The sequence below is a fragment of the Mastigoproctus giganteus genome, chromosome 1 (assembly GCF_048544385.1).
Source record: "Mastigoproctus giganteus isolate SK-2022 chromosome 1, ASM4854438v1, whole genome shotgun sequence".
Taxonomy (NCBI): domain Eukaryota; kingdom Metazoa; phylum Arthropoda; class Arachnida; order Uropygi; family Thelyphonidae; genus Mastigoproctus; species Mastigoproctus giganteus.
The window spans coordinates 169,683,166-169,707,686 of NC_143575.1; the positions used below are offsets into that span (position 1 = coordinate 169,683,166).

At 36.6% G+C, this 24,521-nt stretch overlaps 1 protein-coding gene across 12 annotated transcripts in view; it reads left to right on the plus strand.

Annotated features, from left to right (window-relative positions):
• The window catches only part of LOC150091249 (tyrosine-protein phosphatase Lar-like), a 1,641,114-nt gene that overhangs the window by 784,149 nt on the left and 832,444 nt on the right, over positions 1-24,521 (plus strand). For 11 of the 12 annotated variants that reach the window (XM_090374921.1, XM_090374965.1, XM_090374991.1 and 8 more), the window contains one exon: positions 16,121-16,159. The exons of the other annotated variant lie outside the window; for it this stretch is intronic. In XM_090374921.1, the coding sequence (XP_090231047.1) occupies positions 16,121-16,159 (39 nt within the window). The remainder of the gene's footprint in view (positions 1-16,120; positions 16,160-24,521) is intronic. 12 annotated transcript variants of the gene reach the window in all.

Here is a 24,521-nt window from a genome sequence, read left to right on the forward strand (position 1 = left end):
AAGGAATTGATTTGTTTAATGGTATGGAAAAAAAATCTGTGTAAGATATTATTCCATGTCACTCGGCGTGACCTTTTTAATATTTCATTTTAGAAATAATGCCAGTGTTGTTTTTCTTAAAACTCCACGAACTCCAGCCGATTACCTCCAGAATGCAGCATTTTTACTGCTGATCCGTACACAATATACAAATCAATCAATAGAATAGTATCGCTTTTCCCATCGTATCGTATTCACCGACTCTCTTAACACTTTTTAGCCTTACAACAGTCAAGAAACCGCTACAACCACCTACTTAATCGTATTCAGATCATGTTAGGTCATCCAGCTGAAAAAATGCAGGTTGTCCTATTTCGTTAGATCTCTAACCACGTAACGAGAAAGCTGGTGTGGCATGCATGGCAACGAGAATGCTGATCTGGCTGCTAAATTCACCATGGAGCCAATTGACCTCTTTTAGCGTTCCTCTTACTGACTATAAAAACTTTCTAATGACTAGTAGTATAAATCACTGGTAAAACAGTTGGCGACACCAAGAATGCAAAAAAAAAATTCTTTAGATTAAACCATTCTTCGCTATCCAATTTCCGTGAAAATTGAAAGATCACAATTGCGAGAATACGATTGTCATGAGCACCTTACTCACTTATACCTCTTTGTTGCTTCACATCCACCTTTGTCTTCACTCGACACTAAGCTCTTCGAATATATCATTTTAGATTGTTCTATTTACAACAGAGTTCGGCAAGTTAAGTTCACGTTACAGCCCAACCTGCTTCAACCCCGAAACTGCTATTGGATGATAAACCTTAAGTAGACGTAGTTAGTATTAGTAATGGCCGCATAGTGCAAGAAAGCCTATGGCTTATGCTGCACCAGCCAAAAAAAAAAAAAAACCAATTAAACCTATCATCCTATGCGTTTCCCTCACCCGAAGGTACTATCCAGATGACCTTTGAATTTCCCCAAACTGTTCAGCCTCTACCACCCATGTAGGCAACTTATTCCAGTAATTTATAACTCGCTGGCTAAAATAAAACTTCCTGCAGTCCAATCTAAACATTTCTCCCCCCCGTAACTTGAATTTATGTCCCCTAGTTCTAGCATCATAATATTGAAAATTTCGTCCTCATTCATTTTACTGATGCCTCTCAGAGCCTTAAACACCTCAATCAAATCTCCTCTAAGGTGTCTAGTTTCCAAACTCTGCAACCCACATATTCGAAGTCTTTCTTCATAAGGACGCCCTTTTGCCGATCTCACCAGGCGAGTTACCCGTCTTTGCACCCTTTCAAGAAGCTCGATGTCTTTCTTTAGGTGCGGTCTCCATACTTGAACACAGTATTCCAAGTGTGGTCTAACAAAAGCCTTATATAATGGGATTATCACGTCCCTATTTCTACTTGCAAAAGTTCGATAGATCATCGATAGGACACCATGGGCCTTCCTTGCAACCTGTTTACAATGCTCAGAGAATTTCATGTCTGATCGTATCGTAACACCAAAGTCCCTTTCCTCCAGTACTGGGTTTAGTTAAACTCCACCAAGTGAATAAGTTATTTTGGGATTACTGTTTCCCAGGTGTAATCCAACAAAGTGTAAGGTATTACACTTTGTTGGATTACAGCATAGCTGCCATTTTTCTGACCATTCCTGAAGTCTACTGGGTCTCTCTGAAGAAGCTCAGCTTGACAATGATCATTAACTACTCTACCAATTTTAACAGCATCTGCAAATTTAGATATCACGCCCTCTATCCCTTCATCGATGTCGTTTATGAAAATTAAAAACAACAGTGGTCCTAATACTGATCCTTGGGGAACCCCACTTCTTACATCAACCCAATCTGAGGAATAGCCATTTATCACAACCCTCTGCCTCCTGCCCTGAAGCCATCCTTCTATCCATCTAAGGATTTTCCCAGTGATTCCAACCTGTTCCAGCTTATAAAGCAACCGCTCATGTGGGACTGAGTCAAAAGCTTTGCTGAAATCTAAAAGTTCTCTCCTTTCATAGCGGATACTGTATTATCACAATACCTTGATATTAAACTCCCTAAAACCTGCATCTGTCACCGATTAGAAATATTATTTTCGCCTTTGATTGGAGCATTATGGCCTTTATTGTCCTTGCACCTTAAAGCTTTTAACAACACTTTAGAAATTCCATAATATGTACTTCGGAATATTATATTCTTCGGCTTCTATTTTTTAGCTTCTTGCAAAATTAATTCTGGTCATTTGCCTATAGGGAGCAGAAGCATACATTTTCCTTGAAATAACTTATTCATTTAAGAACCTTTATTTTTGAAAATTCCATATTCAGGTGAACCCCTCCCTACGAAATATGTTTTTACTTTAATAGTTTCACGTTTTCAAATCAAAGGTATTTATATATGATTTATACATGCAGTATCTGGTATTTTATAAAGGCTATACGAGCTGATAATAAAGAGAATGGAAAAGTGAAAATTTTAACCTTCTCTCATTCATTATTATAACTTTTCATGTATTTTGTTTAAATTATAGTATATATAATCATGTCTGATTGCACCCACATTTCATAGCCCAGGTAAAATAATAGCAGTCTTTCGAAAATGCATATTTCTTTCAAACTATAAGTATAGCACAATGAGGTGCCTTTTGTTTCCTTATTTTTAAGGAAGTGTTATTTAGTAGCACTTCCTTAAAAATAAAGTAAAACGTTAATAGTGTGCGGTGCCACAATCTACGGTCTGTTTAAATTCCTTATCAAAATATTTGAAAATGCTGTTAGTGGCACCCTGGTATTATTTTCATCGATTCTCTTATTATCATTCTCATACCTTAATCATTTTTGCGATGCCTTAGTCCTGATTTAGTGGCATTGGTAGCATCAGTTTTCCTTTGTATTTGGTTATGCTGTGGACTAGCATTCATTCCTGATTATACTAGCTCTAATTCCTCTGAAAACATGTTTTTATATTTGTTAGCAGTTATAATGAAATGATTCTTTCCGAGTGATTTTTAAGATTTTCGAATTGGATTCAAATGGGAATGTTGGAGTCAAGGAAATACCTCATACATTCGGAGTGCTTTTAAAAATTATCGTTTCCCCATCATCATACGGATAGTTTCAAGAGAATTAGAGGTAACTGGAAAATTCCATTGCCTTCTTGGGTACAACAGCAACACAAGAACCTGATCCACAAAATGTTGTAGGTTTAGCAAAGTCTTCATGAATAATGATAATACCAATAGCATTCCAAGTAGACATTACCCACATTACCCAGAGGGCACAATGCATTCTGGATCAGGATGGCTTTTTGCTGTTTATTCCACACTCGTATACATTACATTTGTCGATTGCAAACAACATGAAATTGAATTCGTCAAATTTCATTACACATTTCCACTGGTCACAACAGCACTACAAACGGTTCTCTATTCTTCTGAGACGAACAATATACGTAGTACAGTACGAGTGGATAAAAGTTTCCGGCTTCAGATGCTGTTGATATTGTGGTGGTTGTTGTTGTTTTGGTTTTTAGGAGCATTAGCAGCTAAGGCCATATTGCTCCGGGGATATGCGGTAGTCATTCCGTGACCTTTCCACATCCTCCGTATTTGGTGGTCACGGGCTCGAATCCCGGTCTAATCAAGAAGCGTGTGCTACGCACTGCTTCTCCTGCCCACCTTGATTTAGGTGGGCCTTTTTGATATTGTGGTTCCATCCAGCAACGAAGATTCTTAATTTTTAGCGAATTTCTGGCGTACATCACGTAAAAATCGTCAGTCTCGATAATGAAGTATTTTCTTCCAGCTTGCAGATACGTGTCACCTCTGCTGCTTCCTTTAAGGATCCACTCATTGCACAAACATTAACGATGTTGTCCCTCGTGAACTCGCCGATATATTTTGCTTTTCCCATATTAAAATATTAATTGACAAGCACAGTCTGTGCAGCTTATAGGTTATCTCATTTCTACACACAAATCCTGCAGCATGTCCAATCAGTTTTTTCTGGATCCCTGGTCATTCTGGCATTCCAGGAAATGTAAGTGCTGACATTGCCGCTAAACATCCTCAACCCGCTCTCTCACAACATCCTCAGGTTCCTTACAGTGACTATAAGCCTATCATTCGCAAAGCATGCTACGACAACTGGTCACAGAGCTGGAAATTAACATGAACAATAAACTTTATCAGATAAAGCAAGAACCAAAGCTGTGGCTCTCTGGCTTCCGCCGAAACAGACGAGATGAAGTGTTATTGGCAAGACTTAGAATTGGACACACTCATCATACACATTTCTTCTTATTATTGGGAGAAAACCCACTTCGGTGTTCATCCTGTCTGACGCAACTTACGATCCGTCATTTTCTGGTTATTTTGTCCCTTACATTCAACCATCCGATCTAACACTTTTCAATCTCCCTCGACATTGAACATCTCTGATTTATCTCACTTCATAGGAAATGAAGCAAACATGGAACTTTTGATGTACCTAAAATCTATTCACCTGGAGCATATAATTTATATATGCTCCTTTATATTATATACAGGAGCATATAATTTAACATTTATAGCTATATATTGCCTGTAAATAAACAATGAACAGACACAATTTGGCCTCAGTAGCCCTTGTCTTTAACCCCCATTCCAGCAGTTTTTTTTTTTTTTAATCTCCTTTGTTACAAGCGGAGAACACCAGCAGCAATTTCTAAAACTTGCTTTAAGCAAATCCAATTTTCTTATCGGTTAAAAAGCAGTCTTGAATTTTTTAATCTGATACTTCAATCTCTGCTTTCCATAAGTTTACAAACATTTATTAATCCACAGTAACTTTTCTTCTAGAATGGTTAGAACTTAAAATATCGAAGCTGATTTAATGCACAATCGTTTTTATAAGACTATTCGTTTTCTGTTTTATCTACCGAAATTATTGTCATATACAAGAAGCTGAAACAGAATAATTTTGCATTTAATTACTTCTGTATGTTCAGGAGTTAGATATCATAACTTATTTTTGTAAGATATTAACTTAATAATCGTAATTCTGCACCATGTATAAGGTATCACTGTTTTTTTTTTTTTTTTTTTTTTTTTTTTTCATTTAAAAATAGGTTGTTCCTTCCCGTATACAAAATATTACACCTTACCGTCGGTCCTCTTGAACTATAATGTGATCATCTTCAAAGAGCGATTTCTTCTCTTTCAAAGAAGATTGAGGAAAAAAGAACTTGAAAATATATGCCCGGATTCGAATATTACCGTCGATATTTATTCTACTCCAATGGCCTTCTGAGATTTATTTCCCGTACACTACCCCTATCTAGTCCATATTTAAGAAGTAGTCTTCTTAAATATAGACTAGATCACATTTAAACATGTGAACTGCTTCACATGTTTAAATGTGTGTTGTCTGCACTGCCATTTTCACTTACCACTAAAATTGTATAATAGCCACAGTGCTTTTGGTTGGTTTGCACGGTATTAATAGGAACTGCCTTTTATGTTCATGTTTTCTGCGCGACATCTGCAACTTTAAAACAGTTTTACCCAGTTGTTCGTTCGGCTTCTAAAAATATATTTTATGGTGGCCGAACTCATCCTTAGCTTGCTTGCATCGAAAGTTGAAAAATAGAACAGTTGAAAGAACTGGATCGAAGTGCCATGAGCCTATATTACAAGATGGAACTATGATGCATCTCTGTTTTATTAATGGTTATTCGTGCTGTCATATTTTACCATTCTGATTTTCACCACACTGTACACTTTAAACCATAAGTCTCTCTCTCTCGGTCGGTTAACAACTTTTATCAGTAGTTTATACGTGTCATCATTACTTAAAGAAAGTAAACAGTATTAAAAATTGCCAGCACTTTGTGTAGTTTTTATTTTTACGAAAAAAATAAATGTATAAAACTTAAACATAATGAAAACCCTGTGAAAATATGCTGAGAAATTTTTGTTGTAATACCAGACAGGCACAGAGGTCAGGTGAATAATCCCGATAGAAATTGGAGCAATTTTTTGAAAAAGATCCCTCTTCAATCTGGGCTGTAATTAGCCGATCTCAAGCGGAAGAAACACCTGTAGATTATTCTGATTTTTTTCAGTTCACACAAAAAAAATTAAATCGGGCTATGAGCATACATTTATGCAGATATAATATACGAAAGAACAGTATGAATTTAAGTAGCTCAATGGGAGGAACTTTGTGGCTTGAATAGACGATGCGCCAAAAATATTCTCAAGGACTAAGTCGGTCCGCTTATTTTCTTCCTGGAAGAATTAGACGAAGCCAAGGAACATAAACAAGAGTATTAGCTTCCACTTAAAATTTAACGTACTCCCATTCACAGATTGGTCATTTATTTGTGGGAGGGAAAGAGTTTTAACGTCTACCCCAAGTCAGCGCTTTCATATTGGATCTTGGTTTATATGGTCTTTCTTGTCTGGTAAGCTGTGTAAAGTGTGTTTTGGCCAGCATACTGTATGTTGTGCGTGCCGAAAAACACCAAGCTTAATTAATGGATTAAATAATAAATAAAATAAATGATGCACTATCTGACTCGTGGATGAGTATAATTTACTAACTTGAATTTCATTTAGCGCATCAAACTTTTAACATAATATATTATTTAATATTGTTTGTTTATAATAATAGCTTCTTTATAATTTAGGATGAGTGTTTCTTGAACATCCTGCGATGCATGTTATTTTAATTATGTGTTACATAGTAATCATTGCAAAAGCTGTTAATTTCCTATAACTAACATTGAGTTCGTTACTGCTTTGTTTCACTTAGTAAAAAATAATCAGGAGAGAGAAATTGGTTAAAATAAACCTGGAATGCCTTTACTCTTTCGTTATTTATTTGACCCGATGCTGCTCATAAATAACTACGAAATTGCCTGAAGCGTTCTTCAGTTTAAAATTTCTCTAACCACAAACCTGTATTACACAACATCTCAAGTTTTCGTTTTGTTTTCTGGAATGGTTGCTTTACGGCATCAACCGGTAGCATTGCTGTAAAATCGCCTACAGGCTGTGACTAAAATGCTCATACAAGTATTAGATATAAACAACTATTTACTCGTTCAATAGCAAAGAGGTAGGGAAATAACGTTTTCCTTCTCTTTCAATATAAATAAAATATTAATCGCATTTCAAAGTCTATGCCCTTAAATCGTCTTTGCTCTGCTAAGAGATTCGTAGAAATGCCATCGAAACAAGCATTACTTTTTACTGGCGCACTTTTATTTAGTGGGTTTATTACACCACATTGCAGATTCGAAAATGCGATTTTTGAAATAAAAACACCTGAAGTTGGGAGAAAATTCCAAAAGCAAATTTCAAAAGCACACTCTCCGCTGATATTTGAATTTGTTATTACTTAAGTAATTTCATGTTTTTTTTTCTTAAATTTATCCTTTTGTACTCACAGTTTACTGTTAGGAATTTCCCTTCATTTAGACATTATCTTCTGATGTCAGTTTAGTTGACGTCCCCCCTATAAAATGGCATCGAAATAACAGCGTCCTTGGATGTCAGTTTTAATCTTATATGCCATTCGATAATATAGACAGTGAAAAATGTTGTCAAAGTGATTATTTAAACCATTTATTAAAAAAAAAAAACGATATTACGCAAATATCACAAATCACCCTGTTTTTATCATAGCAATCGTGCTATAAAAATAAATAAGTGTCATAACTTCAATCTGTGGACAAGATGTCCAGAAAAACGTTTGTTTGCTTGTGGAATGTCATAATAGAGAAACTTAAGATAGTGGCCGACATAAGCACGAAAAGTCAAATTACATTTCTGAAGTGCCTTTCTTATTACCATTAAGATCCACAATGCACGCTAAATAGCCATATTCGTGTCCACCAGCGGTGTTAAATTCAGTAGGCCGATCTTTTATTTATATTGTAGGAAGTACTTAGATTACATTGAGTTAACAATAGTATGCAGTTCTCAGAACCTTGCTTCTGGGGAGATTTTCTCGGGATTTCTGGACACATGTGAATAAACTTGCTTTTTCCGGATCACAGTCATTAAGTGTAAGTCACTTCTGTGATAATGTGTCCGTTTGTGATTTGAGAAATTACACAACCGTTTTTATTTTATATTGCTTCCACATTACCAGGAAGTTTTATGTCATAAAAAAATAACAGACATACATTAAAATTTGAACACCATTTAAGAAAAATCTAATGACTCGATTACGATAAAAAAAAAAAAAAGAAACGTACCACAGAAAACGTACATAGCGATATCATTAAAATTTGTTCCACCGGTGTTGTTCAGAATCGAAAATTTATATTTTCCTGTGGTGATCATGCATCAGCATGATCCTGTGCTAGCTCTTTGTTAATGTTCCACAATTCATATTACGTATTTCTCTAACCAGTATTCCCTTTTTTGATAAATGAACAATGGATCTGTAAGCCGTAAAACCTATTACAGACTTCATAATTTCTATATTGTAAGAAGGTTCGTGAAGAGTGTTTATATCGTGTGAGCAGTTTGTAGGATAAATAACCATTAATCAGAATGCTTGCTTTACCTTTTGAGTAAAGGGTTGAAAAAGGCAGCATTCCCCCCGCGCTGTTTTATTTATTAGGTAATCACTTTAGTTTTCAAATCAAACATGGTTTGTTGTAACAGCGCTGTGTTACAGCAATTTAAGTTTATCATTTTCTTGCTCTAAATGCAAATATTATAAACAGATCTGTTGCCCGCTACTTATTCAGGGCCTCCTCATTTCGAAACACAGCGACTATTGCACTCAATAATTTCGCTCATGTATGTGAGCGTGCATGCTGTTGTCCCCCACTTCCCCTCCGGTTATTCGACCACGACTAAAGGTGATTTACGACGAATGTGGAGTCAAAGTTCTACTGAACGTAAGTTAATAGAAGCGGTGAATGCCACGTTCGTGACTGAAAATTTATATCGGGTTTCCCTTTCATATGACACGACAATTTCAAGCCTTTATTTGCGTTTTTACAAATCCCCTCGGTCAGGAAGCAACGGGGGTGTTGCTACACAAACCATAGACGTTGCCTCCGAATTGCGTGTATGTTTTTCCCCTCCTACCTTATTCACCCCCCTATGTATTCTGATCCTAACTTTGCCATTTACCTGCTGGCACGTGAGTGGATAAAAAGAGACTGAAGTCTCTAAATTCGTGTATTTGAAAGAAACATCAGCTTATACCACTCCTTTCGGAAATTCCAAGGGAATGACATTGTAATTACTAATAATTATATTCTCAGCTAACCATTCTTTCTTCTGTGATGTGTAAAGTCTTAGAAATACGTTTCTTCCATTTTAAGAAAGATTTGTTGCAGGTGGCTTGGTTGAATTTAATTCAGTTTGCATAAAATGTATACGAATAAATATAAATTTTGTAGATGAAAGGTTAGATAAATTTTTGAACTTTGACCTGCACGGAATGCCTCTTTGACCTACCTATTAGCGAGTATATCCTGTCTTATCCCTTGGAACAGATTCGCCATGGCATGGACTCAACGATGTGTCAAAAGCATGCCACCCGATTGTGATCCGTGTTAATTCAGTTACTTCCCATTGTTGTTGCAAATTGATTGCAGAGCTATACTCCAAAGAACTTGTTCCACCTCATCCCACAGGTGCTCAATACATTAAGATTGGTGACTGGGGAGGATACCACAGCAGGCTAATTTCACTCTAGTTCCTGAACTAATTCTATTCGATTCTGGCCTTTTTCACATGGTACATGAACCTGTTATGAACAATTCACATAAAAAAATATATACTTGCATTGTCATGAGTTTAAAGTTTAACATCGATTGATTTAATTGCATGGCTGCAATGTATATTCTGCGTTCGGTCGGAAACAACTTCCGGGTAACCTATGGCATCTAAATGTTTCTTGAGTTATATAAAGTGGCTCAATGTATACTACGAAAACACGCCATTACACCGCCTGCATTGTTGAAACTTGGCAGGATGGGTCCATGGACTCATACTGTATTCGCCATATTTTGATTCTCCCATCAGCGTAATATGGCATGAACCGGGAATTTTCAGACTGAGCAACGTTTTTTCCCTTCTACTGTCCAGTGTCGGCGTTCTGAGCTGTCTGCAATCGTACTTCTTGATTTTGTGCTGACAGAAATAGAACCCAGTTCAGTTGTATATATGGTGCCTCCGTAGCCAGATGGGCAGGAGCAGCAGTGCGTAGCACACGCTTCTTGATTAGACCGGGGTTCGAGCCCGTGACCACCAAATACGGAGGATGCGGAAAGGTCAGGGAATGACCACCGCATATCCCCAGAGCAGTATGGCCTTAGTTGCTAATGCTCCTAAAAACCAAATAACAACAAATAACAAAGTTGTATATGTATGTATATATGTTCTACGGTGGCCCCCGGAGATAAATCCAAATCCACCTAGTGCTACTGTCAAATTTATACAAACTATATGAATGGGCCTGAATGAGTTGGTTTATGTGTGTTTATTGTGTAGTATTCGGGCCACAGAACAGTCAACACCCGAGCAACCGACTCCCGTTCCCAGGCATATGGAGCCGGACCCGGGTCTACCAATCTGTCTGAGCTGGCCGCACAAAAATCCCGCACCACCAGTAGAAGTGCTAGACCAGTAGGCGCCACCAATCCCACTCCAAGGCCACCCACGTCTGAGAGCCAGCAAAAAAACTCCCAACTCCACATCACCGACCCAACTACCGTATCCGCGCATAGTTGTGCCCCCTTCCTGTGGTGTAGACTGCCCAGTGGCTGTCTACACGACAGGAAGGATTGCTGGGACTTAGTGTGGAAGGTAGAGCGGCTCCTGGAACCTAAGCTTAACTCTGCCACGTTCTCTTGTGAAGAATACAATCACTGTATTGTGAGTTTTAAAATATCTAATTTGTTTTCACTATTGTATCGGGTTGTTGTTTGATTCATTGTAGCATTTCTGTCAGCCACCGTTGGCTCGATATTATTTGATTATTAGACCAATCGCGATACATCTGAGACTTAGTCGTATATGAAAAACCCCAAGGTCAGTTACTGAGATACTTTCACTGCATTGCTCGTTCCCTCTTGGATATCACAGGTGGCATAATCACCGCCCTCCCCACACTGGGTGGAAAAGACCTAAATTCTAATGCCGTCATTGATGCGAGGAATTTTTATGGGTCTTTTTCACAACGTGGATGAGTTAGTTGGTCTCAGGCGAGGGTAGTTTATTCTCCCTGAAGCTCGTTATTTCGTCTAGCAAACAGCAATTTAACCACAGGCAGTTTACAGACGTATTACATATGCGCAACATTAGTTGATTTGCCTAAAACCCCATAACAGCAAGTGCATTGCATATATACAGTTTCTTACTTCATCTGCATACCTGCCTTATATCGCATAGTAGAAACGTGATACTGTCACTGAAGGCTCCATTTCATTAAAATGGTAAGTGCAACTAATGAAGTCACTGAATGTTATGTACCGTAAAAATGCAGTGCAGTTGGTAATCAGAGGTTTGTTTAAATTAAGGTGCGAGATCTTTCACTTCTGTAGCAGAAGTCTGTTATTGAGTTTTATATTATCCTCCTAATGAGCGAACAGATGACCCAATTTTTTGTACTTCTGGAATTACCTTTTTTTGTTCTTTGCCTAGTTAAATTTCTCTTCTATATGCTGTTCTGATGATATTTATTCCAGGAATTCCAGTTGTCTCAAACAAATGTGTTTTTAAGAACACGCGCGAATTAGATTTATTGCGAGTAAGGTTGAAATATTCAGAAAATTGACCCTAGTCTCAACCAATATCATAATAAAATTACAAAACTTTTGAATTCCGTGTTTATGAATTCTTTCATCGGTCAGGATGTTCTGAAAAATTTTTGCTCCCTGTAATAGCGGTTACATTGGGAACAAGATTGAACTTAAAATCGACCTGCACTGGAGACAATTTTTTCACCTTTTAATTTGTGATTAACTTTTCTTGTTAAACAGTTGTTTTATTTCACTATATACTTAATCTGATAGAATCATTACGTGTGATATAAAAATATATACGCTTTTCCACTTTAGACCTAAACTATAGTTATTGGTAAATGAGGAGAGAATTTTTACATATTTTTGACCACAATCCCGGTAACTAAATTAAATGGCGACATTCTTGTTCCTTATTGAATTATGTCGTTGGACCAGATTGCAAGTCTTCTGTGGTGCAGGATCGAATTTAGGTTCAATTTCCTGACTCTAGCCCTTGGCTGGATGATAGAATTTAATTAGGAACTCAGAAACGTTGCCATTTTAATTTTAAATATTAGAACTGATTTGTGTTATTTTTAGAAAAATGTTCCTGACATACCAACAAATCTTATTTCGTTCGAAACTATTTTCTTACAACTAATTTAAAATATTACCTTTGTCGGTGTAACGTCAAGTGATGCCCTGGTCTTTGATCACTAGAATGAAGTAACTGTGGATGTTATGAAGGAATGAGTACGATCTTAGACCCTAGAATCTTCGGTTTCTCGATAGCGTAATGATAAAAATATATAAAGTTATTAAGAAAATACCAGGAATTTCACTGGCGAAGAAATACTTCTAGCATGTACCGTGTTAGCTGCATTTCTCCAAATGCAAATTTGTGTTAACATTATTTTCAATTGATCAGTTTCTTTGGTCATAAAATACGATTAGAATAACAACAGGAAAGAAAATATGCATAAATGTGGACTGATGTTTCGCTGTTATCCAGTCGTTGCATTACTTTGAGTGGATTTGTATTGAAAATAAACAACACTGGTAAAAAACGTATCAGAAGGGCTTTATTGGTTTATATATGTATAAGTCTGCTTTTCTCAGTAAATTTGTATGATTAAAAATGTCTGTGCTTTCGAAAGATTGAAGGGTAGTAATCGATCAACTGCTATTTCACTTGTAAGCTCAACCACAAAATTTAAAAACTGTTTAGGACTTTTTTTGTAAGTGGAAGGTGGAAGGTAAACAGCTTGGTGCACTTAGAAAGCAAGGATAGAGGGCGTGGTCTTGCATTAACTTCGATATGAGTCAACCTTCTTTTTTTTTCTCCCGTTAGCCCGTAAGGACTATTTGATGACACTTAATTACCTTCAAGCACACCATCTGGTTATAAGTAAAACTCCATGTTACAACACCTCCCGTTTCCTGTTTGTTTCTCATTGAAACGGCGAATTTAGGTACTAGTACTAAATGGTGATGCATTTATGTACTGTACTCTGAAAAAGGAACTGTTTACGAGTGTGGAATTTAGTTATTCGATTGACTAAATTACCATTAAGCGAGAATTTAAATCTTAATTTAAATCTGTTGAAAAATTTAATCGAAGTATTGTTTTTTTAAATTAAAATCGCTTCAGGCAGTGTAACGAAATTGATTGATTGATATATTAATTACTGTAGTTAATAATTAATAGCTGTAAATTAGTCTCACCCATATTAGGTTTAGGAAAACATGACCAATTTCGATCATATACTTGGTTGTTGTTAATTACAGCTCGAAAGCAGCTATCAAAATAAAAATATTTCTGTCATGGTACCTATAAAGTTTGAATATTGTGATTACAAAATATTCTTTTAATTTTTTCTCGTACAGTTATTGAATTGTATTTTTTTATTTGTAGATTTTGTTTATCGGGGTGGTCATATTTCTTATCATATGACTCGATTTTTCACCTTGTCTTTTGATTTATTAGTTAAACTCTAATTTCCTTTGAAAACTGTTTGCATATTTGATATCCCAACGTTAATTTCTTGGTTTTCGAATTGGTTAGTGATTTAATAAACGACAGCAAATAACATTATTTGCTAAGTATTATTAAATTGGACTGGATTGGATCTAGGATTTGCCGAGCTATGCTCAAGACTGGCGATTATTGATCAGATGAGCTTTGTCATATATATAAAGCAAGTAAGTGGAGTATGGATTTCAGATCATTTCGGGGTAGTTAATCTTGAAAACATTTCCGCAATCTCAGGTATATAGTATAGTAATTCACTACCTGAGGATGCTTAAGGTTATAATTACAGATAATATAATACTTGAAGCGACAGCTGATTCATTTTGCATATCAGGGAAATAATTAGCAATAACTTTGTGTAGATTTACTTTACTCAAACTGTCAAAAATAGTTTATTGTAAATGTTTCCTATAATAATGTTATAAGAGTGGCAGAATATTACTCTTCACTTATGTATCGCTGAATAGCAAATACACAAAACAAAACTAAAACTCAAACTAACATCAGATATTCTTTAGTTTTCAATTATAACGGTAAAAAATAGGTGGCTTAAATACGTTACTGTTTGTAATTTTAATGCAGATTCCAATTTTACAGTTAAAATTGGACCTTAAAATTTCAACCGGTTGTAAATGTTGGCCTCAACCCAACCCACTTCATAAGGGCTTCAGCCCCACGATTTATCTGAGAATTGCAAGTTATTATATACAGTAGACCTGGACAACCCAAATCCTCCCATATACAGGGTGTTTCAAAAGTGATGGTCAATAATTTAAAGGTGAACTGTACAGACTACAATATGCAAAAAAAAAAAAAAAAAAGCCTAGTAAACATGGGTCCAGTAAATCGTTTCCGAGATATTGAAAATTCCTAGTTGGGATCCACCACTGACAAGGTGAACTGTACAAAGTTGGGATCCACCACCATTTAGGTTAGGTTATGCTCATTCTCTCCCTTTCCCCTCTCTCAACGCTCTCAGACGTAGCGGGCATACTAGTACTTGTCAAAGGATAGTCAACATGGAAAAAGGTTATAGCAACGAAGAGTATGCGGACATGCACTTCATGTATGGTAAAGCCAACGGAAGTGCACTCGAGGCTGTACGTTTGTACCAAGAAGCATTTCCCCGCAGAAGGCAGCCCAACAGGCGCACATTCATCAGGGTACATCAGCGCCTTAGAGAACATGGGCGCTTCGCACATGGAGTACGAGCAGGTAGGCCCAGAAGCACGCCTGATGTTGAAGAAAGGGTGTTAGAAAGAATAGAACAAAATCCAGGAATTTCGACAAGGAGGGTTGCTCTGCAAGAGCGTGTACTCAGTCATAGCAGTGTGCGGCGAATTTTACATTCCCAATTACTTAGATAGTATGAATCAGAGCTGTAATGCTCAATAAATCCCCAATTACCATATCCAGGGTGTAGAAGGTCTCAGCAATACAGACTACCTTCCCAGAGTGCTCCCATAGTCAGTGGTGGATCTTAACAGAAAATGCGCATTATCTCGAAAACGGTTCATTTGTGGCCCGATGTTCACTGGGACTTTTTTGCTTATTTTAGTTTGTATTTTTCACCTTTAAATTATTGACCATCATTTTTGAAACACCTGTATACTTGTCATTGAGGCTCTTTTTGAAAGCAAGTTTTCTGGAGAGAAATCCTGTGGGAACAGTAAAAGCTTTGACATTAGGTAGAAACAAAATTTATTTAAAAAGAAACTTGTTTTAGTTTCATTTTTGTCAATATCCCATAGATTTTTTTTTGTACTAACTATTGTCGACTGATTTTTCCACAGTTTCAGCTGCCATTTTTTTGCCCTCTCTCGGCTGGCACAGGTACTATTTCTATTCTTTTACGTCTTTTTACACCTTGTAGAAGAAGTGTGGGCTTTTAATCACGTCCAGGCGTGAGGGGGATTTTTTTTTTTTTTTTTTTGTTTGTTTGTTTTACATAGGTCTCGAGAAAAGGTTGCATTTTGTCTCAAACTCTCCGCTTTCTGAGAAACTGATCACATTCATATGCACTTGAGAAAAACAGAGTTCTGTCGTCTCATAAAAGCACTCTCACTCTATTAACTTAATAAACATATTCATGTCGTCTTCAACAGGAATACAGTAATATTTATTTGTTATAAGTTAATTACAAATATGTTCCTAGTTTTGATAAGTAGGATACTTATAATTTAAGTTAACATTCAGTTGTATTTCGTATAAATTGCTTACTATATTTATTATAAGATTTCATCGTCTTTTATATTTTTGTGGCTTGAATACTTAACTTCTGTATCCAGAAGTAGCTGAATGTTTTGCATTTATTGAATTCCTCCACCCTACTTATCCACGTCTGTTGCTTCCAGGGGACTATTCACACAGAGAGTACGTCAAATATCTTACCAGTAAGTACACCCTAGAAAGTGCGCGCTGTATTTTTCATATATGACGCTTGCTAATGGGATATGCGAGGGATTCATAATTTATCTAATAGTTGCATTTCCGTATGAGATATACCGTTCATATGGACGTGTTTTGCGAAATTCCCTCCATTATTAATTACTAAAAATGAGTACTTTGATAATAATAATAATAAAACCGAGCTCTTTAGAAAATTTCTAAAAGCAATCCCGTTAGCCAAAGGTAATTAAATTTCGAGATAAATATATTCTCTTAAAGAAACTTATTACTGTATATTCAAATACATGAGTGCGCTCATAATTTTGCTTTTCTATGCAAATAATTACCTTTGTAATATGTGCCTGTTGAAGTAAAGTTCTGGTGAGGTACACAGAGAACCCTTTGCCTAAATTATTTCATGAAATCCTGTAAAACATTCCTATATTGCTTAGTTCATTGTGAAAACTCATTATGTACAACCGAAATTAAAACGAAAGGTAAGTAAGGTATTCATTTGTTGTTAAAATTTAAAAGTTATATTATACTAAGGGGGGGTGAATCAATATTAGCGATTGGGGCAAAATGCTGAAGTTCAGAAAATGAAAACAAAATTTGAAATAGCCGATCTGTGAGAGTGGATAAAAAGGAGGAAGAAAGAAAATGAAAAACGATAAAGAAAAACGGAAGAAAAAGATAAAAGAATAGCGTGTCAGATTTCCCTGTTTTGTGTAAAGTGATCCATTGCCGTAGTCTAATCTGTACAACAGTGTGAGACCCCCGCCCCTTCCCCTTTTCATGAACTGGCTCTTACCTAAGCAACAAAGCGTCCAATATCACCTTGGTTACGGCATACATTTCCGAGCAAAGAGTCGTATACCTAACTCTCTTGGGTTCCAGCGTACGGTGGAAAAGTGGAAGTGGTACATTCCCCTAGTCTTTTTATATGCCGCTTCAAATTTAAATCTGCTGCTTCGATTATCCCAGTTGCTGACTCATAATAAGAGACACGAAGTAGCACTTCTTACATTAGCTTTCACCATCGCCCCCGTAAGCGTCTCCTGAACTACGGAAAGAATGTTTAAACAAGCACACGTTTCGATATTCGAAATAATCGAAAAACATTGTTCTACCTAAGAAATTTCTTAACAACATGGTTTTCCCCTTTATTCTGAAGCGCCTCTTGTTGTACCCATTAATTATCGTACTGGCAATTTGTAATCCATTATAAGAAAAATGCTGTGGCAAGATGCATATACGGTATGTTTTGAATTTTGATTAAGTAGTCTTAAAGGCTTCTAAATGTAGTGAATACCTTTGTAAGGAGCTTTATCGATCGCTTATAATCTTGCATTAAACCTGGGGGAAGAGAAGAGAGAATATCGAGTAGGCTTAATATACAATACAGTATATCTTTTTTTTTTTTCTCTCTTTCTGTTGTAATTGAAGAGTTTACTCTTTAATTTAAGGTCATCTCAGCTTCTTAATTCTAATAAAATTAAGCTTCACTCCACTGTGGCAATCATGCTATGATATGACAGTAATTAGAAAAGTTATGTCCACTTCTCTACTTTTGAATAAATGTTGCTTTTCAAGCCATTATTGAAACATTTAGCCTCATCTATCAGAATTACTTTTAATGATTCCTTTGATTATTTGAATGTCTCTTATTTCTGTAAGTCCTAAATGTCGCAGCATTTGGATTTTTTAGAGAACTCTCATTTCTATTATGGTATATGTAGTGAGTTTCTATCCCATTTGAACTGATATCGCAATTTTTTGGTACACGTTGGGCATTAGTAATTCATTTCCGGCTAACTATGTCCTATCCGGTTCTGTTATTAACGACGTTCTCGTATATATTCCAGTTAAATTCACTGGTGACCACTTTAGTTCTGTTTAAAAAAAAAAAAAAAGAGAGATATAAAATATACCATGAATAAAGTTTTGAGATGACTGGTATTAGACAGCTTGGAAGTATCCACCCTCCTGATAAATGAGTTTGAACAAATCCTCTAATTACTCAGTGCATTTATAATTTCAGCCAAAGGTTCACTTAAACCAATTCATAATTTCATAACATCTTTCTCGTGCCAATAGTACATTTAAATTGAATTAGTTCTGACTCTAATGATGTAATTTTCCTGTGAATCTCATGCGGTAAAATAATTCAGTTCTGTCTATTACTTTTGTGCCGATTCTCTCCGAGGCTTGCATCTTAGTCGCGGACCACCTTGATTGCTGAGTGTAGATGGGTCGAGAATTCCAAACTTTTCATTCTGTACTAAGCTGGAGTTGGAGGTAACCGAAGTTTTCAGTGGGGAACTCCGGATTTCTTGGCCTCCTTTAGATTAAAAAAGAATAACCCACCTTTTCGACCGTCCAATTTACGTGCACGTTATGCATGACTCTGTGGCTTGGGTTACTTTTATGCTGATTTAAAATCTACCTGACTCTCCTGTCCCTACTAAAATCCATATCATTGGTTTGCGAGTACGGCTCATGTACCCCAGATTATTGTTGAGAACAAGAAATGTTTTCGAAGATCACGTTATTGTTATTATGTATATGATAAATATATAATAATTTCCTTATTGATTATTGATCCACTATTATCTTAGATAACCGCTTCTTAATTCTTCTATTCTATATCTTCAATAGTTTTTGAGTTATTTTCCTGCCTGTGAAAAGCAATTCTGGAATTCTTGAATTTCAGTAGTGATACTCGAGAAACATTCCCAAGGTTTTCTATAAGGATTTGATTTTCTTAATTTCATTCAATGCCAAATGCTAATTTCATTTTCCCACAGAAGATTATTAAAAAGATTGAAAAAATGCTATACTTGTGTGAAAAACCAATACGTAAGTTTCCAATATTATTTGTTGGAAAGCCAACAGAAATTTCTTGATGGACCAATAGAAATTGCTATTCAGTTTTTGTTGGTCCATCAGAAGGCATCCCTTCAATACTTGGAAGAGCCCAAAACCTGTAACAACAGAATAAAGAGGTGCGTGTGAGGTCTTTAAAAATTGTAAGTTTAAAATATTGTAATCAACTCAACTTTATCGAACAGCATAAATTCCAGAACGATTACCATTCGAAACTGCCAAAGTCGATTTCAGATTGAATTTTTTTTCTCCCCATTTGAGAATAACAAATACTGAGCAGCGCTGATGTGTAGCTATTTGGTAGGGCAGATTCCATTTAAGCAACAGTGCGAAATGCTAATATACAACTGTAGCTTTTTATGTTCAAACGTGTGCATATACATATGCTGTTCAGAATGGAACTTTATCCGTGATACATGACTGACTGTTACTTCTCTAGGCTCCTCACGTTCTGACTGTAATGCCCTCACAAACCTACCATACTGGGTAATGAACGCTTGATGCACGACTGACGGCCTTTTAAATAGCTGCCAAGGGCACGTTTTAAAGGTTATTCTAGTTGTCTAACCTCAGAAAGAACGTAAATAGAGATGAAGAATCATTTATCTCGCACGTTTTCACTAAATATGAGCAGAATCAGCAGTATCTTATTGCTTTTCTTCATTTGTTTTCACTGTGATGTGATGATCCATGCACTAAGCTACCAGAATTAAAATCGCCTTACCTGATGGGGTATATATAGAATGATTTGTCATTTAATGATAATTAAAGCGGAAGAAGATTATCCACGAAAATTAGTTCAGCATGTTACCACCAAGAGGAGAATTTTTTTTTTTTCATTATGAATAAAAATCTTTTTTGTAATCATTTGTTATCATTATTGTAATCATTTTATAATCAATAAATTAATGATACCACAAAGAATCTGAAAAAAAAATTCAGAATGCAGCGTGCCTTTTCAGCTGTGCTAGCTGTTCAGCAAATAAATATTTTTATCTTCTACTGACCTAGAATTACAGCGATAGATTCGAGCTTTCAGAAAGCTACAAAGATCACGTGATGTTCTGTTAGAAAAATGAATTTGTAATGTTATTTGCCAGAATCTTCAGCCGATTATGCCTATCTTCTGCAAACCAATTCAGCGAAGTCGGATGGAATTTTTTCTTTTTTTTGCATGAAAACTGCTTTATCAGACTGATCTCATCGAAGGTTCAAGATAGCGCGATCTCGTTCAGCAGTCATCACACATGTTTTTGAATCCAGTTGTTCACGCTTTAAAGAGAGGGGTGGACAAAAAAAAAAAAAAAGCTTGAAACTGCAACAAATTTTTATCTCTGGTCAGTGAAGTGACAACTGCAAAAACAAATGTCGGTTTTCCTTTTATATGCTGTATACAAGTCAAATGGTAAGATGCTCCATTTACTGTATCTTCAATCGAGCAATAAACTGAAGCAAAATGTAGTCTTGTTCTATAATAACGATTGTTTCATGTACTTCCGACTGTGCATCTTTAGGAATGATGTCTTGGGGCGCGGATCGGCCACCTTTCAGGGATTATAGCATAATCTACAATTTATTTAGGAAGCTGGTGCACTTTTTGGATATCATCCATCCTGAATTAATCCTTATTTTAGAATAGTGAGTGACAGTTACTGCTTATTTGAAATTCAGTGGGTTTTTTTCCCTCGATTATTTGTGGCATGGCTATAGGCTTTCTTAAAATAGCTACTCTTGAATTCAACTTGCTCTCCTGATTGCTGACCATGTAGGTGCTCCTTCCTAATTATAAAGTTCAGGGCTGGTTATCGAATTCATCCTGAAATATCCGAATCGATTCATGCAGTGCATAATATACAGGATGTACAGACTGAACATCCTGTAAGAGCTTACATATTATAGAAAATGATTTCACTAAGTCCCACAGATCATTTCAACACATTGGTAAGATTTAGAAAAATAATTGTATCTAATTAAGAAATGGAAATGTGGAACAAAATGTCTTTAAAAGAGACAGAATAAAACTTTTTTGATAAGGAAAAAATTTAAAACAGTAAACCTGTTTTTAACCCCAGTTTAGTTTCTGCATTATAATTGGAGATATCTGTTCATAATTTTAATCGTGAAATTTTGATGTGGTGTAATAATATATTCAGTATTGTGAAAAAAAAATAGTTAACGTTCTTTATATTATTATTTTCAGAAAAATTTTGAGAGCCCACTGAATAAATATCATACACTATAACTACCAACACTTTTAATCTGATGATGCACGTTTATATGAATGTTGGAGTTAGTAAACTTAAAAGCGTTCACCGCTTGTGGCCAGCCATACTGTTCGCAAACTAAAAGCAACAATTGAACACCAGATTAGCAGGTGGATTCAGTTCATTATGAATTTACATTTTAGAAATCCAGTAAGCAGTTCCTTCTGTCCGAAATTTTTGTCTCCATTTTTGTCTATCAGTTCAATTATCTCAGATAAGTGCTAGAGCAATATTTTTGAACAGGGATAGATCCAGTCTGTACTGGTGTGGGGGGGAGACAATATAACGATGATGTATCTCTGGGGAGTCGACATAACAGTGATGATATATGTGATTGGAAGAATTTGAAAATTAAGTTCGAATTTTTCACCAGTCATTATATAATATACACTAAGCAGCCCCTTTATTAGATACACCTCCCCTTTTCATAAAATGGAGTGTTTCTGCACTGTTTATTCATATGCCATATAAAATAGGTGAGCAGATATGTAGAGGAGGAGGATGCTATATATGTGCAATTCAGTTCGAAAATAGGTAAGAAGAAAGATTTTAAGTCACTTTGAAATACCGGCGCCGATATGAGTATGTGGATGAAAGTGCATCTCGGGGTGTATCCAGATTAGTCCAATAACTAAATAATATCCACCCAGCGGCGATCTTGCGATCGGAAACAGCTCGTTGATGCGAGAAGGCAACCGAGGCTGACAAGATTTGTGCAGGGTAACAGAGGCCACAGTGTATCAAATAAACTTCACAACAGTGGTAGGTAACCAAAAAGGCGTTTCAGAGCGCAACCTTGTCACGAATGGGATATTGTAGCCGACAACCTTAAACGGGTTCCACTTTTGATAGTGAAAATAAGAAAGTACGGTTATAATGGACACAGGAGAACCACACTGGAAAGCGGAATATTAAAAAAGCATTTCCTGTTCTGACAAATCTGACAGTTCCTGCCGTTTTACGCTGGTGGGACATGAATGAATATGTTGAAAAATTTGAGTTCATTGACCCATCCTGCTAGGTGCCCACAATGCAGGATAGTGGTGGCAGTGTGATGGTGTGCGAGAATGTTTTCGTGGGCCACATTAGGCACTTGATACCAATACTTTTGAATGCCATAGGTTATCTGGAAATTGCTTCCGACATATTCCTTCATGACTGCAGTGTACCATTGCCGAGTGGGTGAATAAGTACACATGCCTTGAGTAACCAGGGTTCAAACCCGTGATTGCTAAATACGGTGCCGTTTCTTGTTCTCTCTCCCTTTCTCTCTCGTGAACTCCTATGACTGCGTGGTCGTTTCGGAGTATAAACAGAAAATTTATTTATTTGTCCCTGAATGTGTTCTTCAAAAAGACTAATGTGCTGTATCACAGGCCCAGAATTGTACTGAACTAGTTCCAGGAACAGAAATGAATTCAGTTTAGCCTACTGCGGTGATCTTCCCAGTCAATTATCCCAGAAATCAATTAACTACCAACCCTTAAACTACTAGAAACCTTCCGTCTGATCAACGATCGTCAGTATGGATTCCGTCATGTCGATCAACTGGTGATATTCTGGCTTATGTTACCCATTTATGGACAAATTCATTGGAAAAGTTCGGTGAAACACAAGCAGTTGCTCTTGGCATCTCGAAGGCTTTCGATCGTGTTTGGCATAAAGGTCTTCTAAACAAACTTCCATCTTATGGTTTGGCAACCGGTTATCCAATTTTCTCTCTGATTGCTCACTGAGGGTGATGGTAGGTGGCTCTGTCTTCTAACTTCTCCACTAATGCTGGTGTCCCCCCAAGGTTCAGTTCTTTACCCCACTCTTTTCCTCTTGTATATTAATGACCTTCTTCCATTGACTGGAAATCCTATCCATAGTTTCGCCGATGATAGCACATTGCATTCCACTTTCTATTTTGAGAAACCTTGCCCTGCTCAATCAGCTTCAACTTCTCGAATATCCACTACCAATTCCTTAAATGCTGATCTCCAGGTAATTCTCCAGTGGGGCAAAGACAACTTAGTTGATTTCAACCCTTCTAAAACTCAGTGTTGTCTTATATCTCGCAAAAAGGATTCTTCTGCTCCTATGCTTATCTTTGGTGACACTCCAATTTCTAGGCAAAATGACATATCTCTTTTGGGGATTACCCTGACTTCTAATCAATCTTGGCACAAGCACATTACAAATATTGCTTCCTCTGCATCAAAAAAACTTGGTTTTCTCTTTCGCTCTCGGCGTTATTTTTCTTCCAAACAGCTGTTCACTCTGTACAAATCGCAATTCCGTCTTACCATGGAATATTGTTCCCACATCTGGAGCGATGCCCCCAAAACCTCTCTCAGGCTTCTAGATTCCATTCAGAAGAGGGCAGTTAGGTTAATTAATGACTCATCTCTCTCCACTCTGTCTCATGGACGTACTGTTTCTGCTGCATGCCTTTTGTACAGATACTTCCACGGGCACTGTTCTTCTGAATTGGCTTCTATAATTCCCGCTCTCTCTCTTTCAAAACAGTCCGAACACGTGCTGCCGCCAACCAACATCCATTTACTGTCCAACTTCAAACTCACAGAACCAACTTTTCATCTTCCTCGTTTAGCCATTCAACTTCTGTTTTCTGGAACAACCTAACCTTCCTTCATACGTACTTCCTTCATATTGAAAATTAGTCTACAGAAGTTAGTCTAATGTCAACAAATATCTTTCGTCTTCTCAACCTCCAACCCAAGCACGGTACTAAGTACTATAGGTTCTAATACCGCTCGTGTTTGGGGGTTTCATAAAAAAAAAAAAAAAAAAAAAAGTCACCAAATATCAATCCAGTTGAGAACTTGTGGAATGAGGCGGAACGAGCTCTTCCAAATAGGGATCCGCAATCATTCAATTTGCAGCAACTGTGGGAAACAGTTTAATCAGCATGGAGCACTTTAGATACCTCATTGAGTACATGCCACAGAGAATCCATGCTGTTCTGAAGGCTAAAACGCTACCTATTAAGTATCTGTACCTAATAAAGTGACCACTGGGTGTACATCTAACACAAATAAACAACTTAATATCGAAAAACACACTTCCGATTTATCAAGCTCTTGGGGGGGGGGGGTGACTATCGCTCTCTTAGAGATCCTCTATTGGTCTTGTCTTTTTTTTTTTTTCTCTCAAATGACCATTCTTTTCACGACAGTTCTGTTCATGTAAATCGTGATATTTTCTGTGAAAA